The sequence below is a fragment of the Hippopotamus amphibius genome, chromosome 13 (assembly GCF_030028045.1).
Source record: "Hippopotamus amphibius kiboko isolate mHipAmp2 chromosome 13, mHipAmp2.hap2, whole genome shotgun sequence".
Lineage (NCBI taxonomy): Eukaryota > Metazoa > Chordata > Mammalia > Artiodactyla > Hippopotamidae > Hippopotamus > Hippopotamus amphibius.
Window position 1 is genome coordinate 60,969,855 of NC_080198.1, and position 3,018 is coordinate 60,972,872.

A 3,018-nucleotide genomic window follows, 5' to 3' on the forward strand; every position below is an offset into this window, starting at 1 on the left:
AGGAGAAGAGACGTGGAAGAAAACAGAGAAGAAATCATCAGAGAGAAAAGAACTTGAACCAGAGCCAGTGGAGGAAACTGTAACTGTCAGTGCACACAAAAATATACAGTTTATGTATACAGCAGCAATACACACACAGAGGAATTTCCTTCAGCCCAATGCCAGAAATAACTCTTTCTCCTTTTAGCCTATACATAGACTGTGGCTAGTAAAAGGAAGAGAGAATATGAAAAAATGTGTTCCCTCCATCTCCAGAGAATGTGCGTTTCCTTGGAGAAAGGTGAGGAGAAAGTAGCTCATTAATATGTCTTTCTACAATATATCAAAGCAGCCAGGTACCCAGACTACTGTAATTAAATATATGAGAGCTGAACTGCAGGAGACAATCTTTCTAGACAAGGCAGTTGAGGAGGAGGGACCGATTGGAGGTGGGGGTAGGCTTGGTGTGCACTCCGCACCTCGGGAACGTTACTGCGCGTGGAACGGCTGCTTCTGGAAGACTATTGCCCGGAAGAAAAGATGTTTGGTTTTCACAAGCCAAAGATGTACCGAAGTATAGAGGGCTGCTGTATTTGCAGAGCTAAATCCTCAAGTTCTCGATTCACTGACAGTAAACGCTATGAAAAGGACTTCCAGAGCTGTTTTGGGTTACATGAGACTCGTTCAGGAGACATCTGTAATGCTTGTGTCCTGCTTGTGAAAAGATGGAAGAAATTGCCAGCAGGATCCAAAAAAAACTGGAATCATGTGGTAGATGCAAGGGCAGGACCCAGTCTAAAGACTACACTGAAACCAAAGAAAGTGAAAACTCTGTCTGGAAAAAGGATAAAAAGCAACCAGATCAGTAAACTGCAGAAGGAATTTAAACGTCACAATTCTGATGCTCACAGTACCACCTCAAGTGCCTCTCCAGCTCAATCTCCTTGTTATAGTAACCAGTCGGATGATGGCTCAGATACAGAGATGGCTTCTGGCTCTAACAGAACGCCAGTGTTTTCCTTTTTAGATCTCACATACTGGAAGAGACAGAAAATATGCTGTGGCATTATCTATAAAGGCCGTTTTGGGGAAGTCCTCATCGACACACATCTATTCAAACCTTGCTGCAGCAATAAGAAAGCAGCTGCTGAGAAGCCAGAGGAGCAGGGGCCAGAGCCTCTGCCCATCTCCACTCAGGAGTGGTGACTGAGGTTTATGTAGAAGGGGAACAAAAAATGATTTAAATTTTGGAAAACAAAGCAACAAAAAATGACCCTCCTATTTTTAACTTGGATACCTGCTATTCTGCCAAAAGACGATTTCTAGAATAGTTTTGAGTGGGTTATTTTTCCTCCAGTTCCACAAACTCTGAAGCCATTGTCTAGCTTATGAAAAGAAAAAAAGTGTACATAATATTTAAGATGCTGAGTATTTCATAGGAAAGCTGAATGCTGCTGTAAAGTGCTCTTTAAGTCTTTTTTAAAAATCCCCTTCTAATGAATTAAATGAGGGGAATTTCAGGGGACAGAGATGGGATTTGTTGTATGATAAACGTATGTAGTTTTAGTCTTTCTATATTGAGAAGCAGTGGTTGGGGCATTTTTTAAGATGGCTGGCTACACTTGTTTTCCTTCACTATAATAAATTTGTCGTAACTCAGTAAACATGGACTTGCCCCTAGAGGTAGTTGTTAATAACTGAAATATTAAGGTCTTGCCAAGGTTCTGATGATTCAAACCTGTACTACTGAATATTAAGCAGGACAGACTAAGCTCTCTGGTGCGAATATCTTGAAGAAGTAATTTCTAAGTACACAGAGGTAACGTGACTGCGTCACCTTCTTCCATATTGATATTTGATAAAGTTTTTAATTTATATGAAACTTCTAAAGCAGAATCATAGTTCCTCTTGGGGAAATGTCAAATCTTTAGGATAAGCAGTTCTATGTGAGTAGTACCAAAGCATTACCACTGGTAGAGAACACACTCTATTAAAAATGTTAAGTTATCTGAAAAATAAAATGTGCAAGTCTTCAGGATGGCACATAAAGAAACAAAGGTTAATGCTTCTTGGGGCACATTTCTGAGAGGGCTTGCAAGTGTGTAAATAATTTGTTTATGTTACATGACTGGTAACTTCACTGAAAATCTGCACAATTCAGTTTTAGCTCTGGATTACTTCGGTTGACCTTTGTGAAGGTTTTATCTGTGTAGAATGGTTGTTTGACTAGTTTTAACCTATTTGGGTTTTGGGTTTTTGGTTTGTTTGTTTTTTTGTTTTTTTTTTTTTCTTTTTCTTCATTCTATGTTAAAGTAAAATTCAACTAAAAAAAATATATATATATATATGAGAGCTATGGGACTTCCCTGGTGGCACAGTGGTTAAGAATCTGCCTGCAATTGCAGGGGACACAGGTTCAAGCCCTGGTCCAGGAGGATCCTACATGCCTCAGAGCAGTGAAGCCCATGTGCCACAACTACTCAGTCCACATGCCACAACTACTGAAGCCCGTGCTCTGCAACAAGAGAAGCCACTGCAATAATTGCACACACCACAATGAAGAGTAGCCCCCACTTGCCACAACTAGAGAAAGCCCATGCAGCAACAAAGATCCAATGCAGCCAATTAATTAATTAATTATTTTAAAAAAGAATTTCTATATACATATGAGAGCTAGGAAACGTAAAGCTCTCAACTTTAAGAATTAGATGGTTTCCCGCACTTGAGGACACGGGGTGGGGAGGGCAAAGGGGAAGCTGGGACAAAGTGAGACAGTAGCATTGACATATATACATCACCAAATGTAAAATATATAGCTAGTGGGAAGTTGCTGCATAACACAGGGAGATCAACTCGATGATGGGTGATGACTTAGAGGGCTGGGATAGGGAGGGTAGGAGGGAGTTGCAGGAGGGAGGGGATATGGGGATATATGTATAAATACAGCTGATTCACTCTGGTGTACCTCAAAAATTGGCACAACAGTGTAAATCAATTATATTCCAATGAAGAGCTTAAAAATAAAAAAAATAATAAATA

General features: G+C 40.0%; 1 protein-coding gene across 1 annotated transcript; it reads left to right on the plus strand.

The window, feature by feature from the left end:
* Nucleotides 1-437: 437 nt before the first annotated feature.
* On the plus strand, nucleotides 438-2,105 carry LOC130834963 (SIN3-HDAC complex-associated factor-like). The gene has a single exon (XM_057706096.1). The coding sequence runs from the start codon at nucleotides 520-522 to the stop codon at nucleotides 1,183-1,185; it is 666 nt and encodes a 221-aa protein (XP_057562079.1). The 5' UTR covers nucleotides 438-519; the 3' UTR covers nucleotides 1,186-2,105.
* The last annotated feature ends 913 nt before the right edge of the window (nucleotides 2,106-3,018 follow it).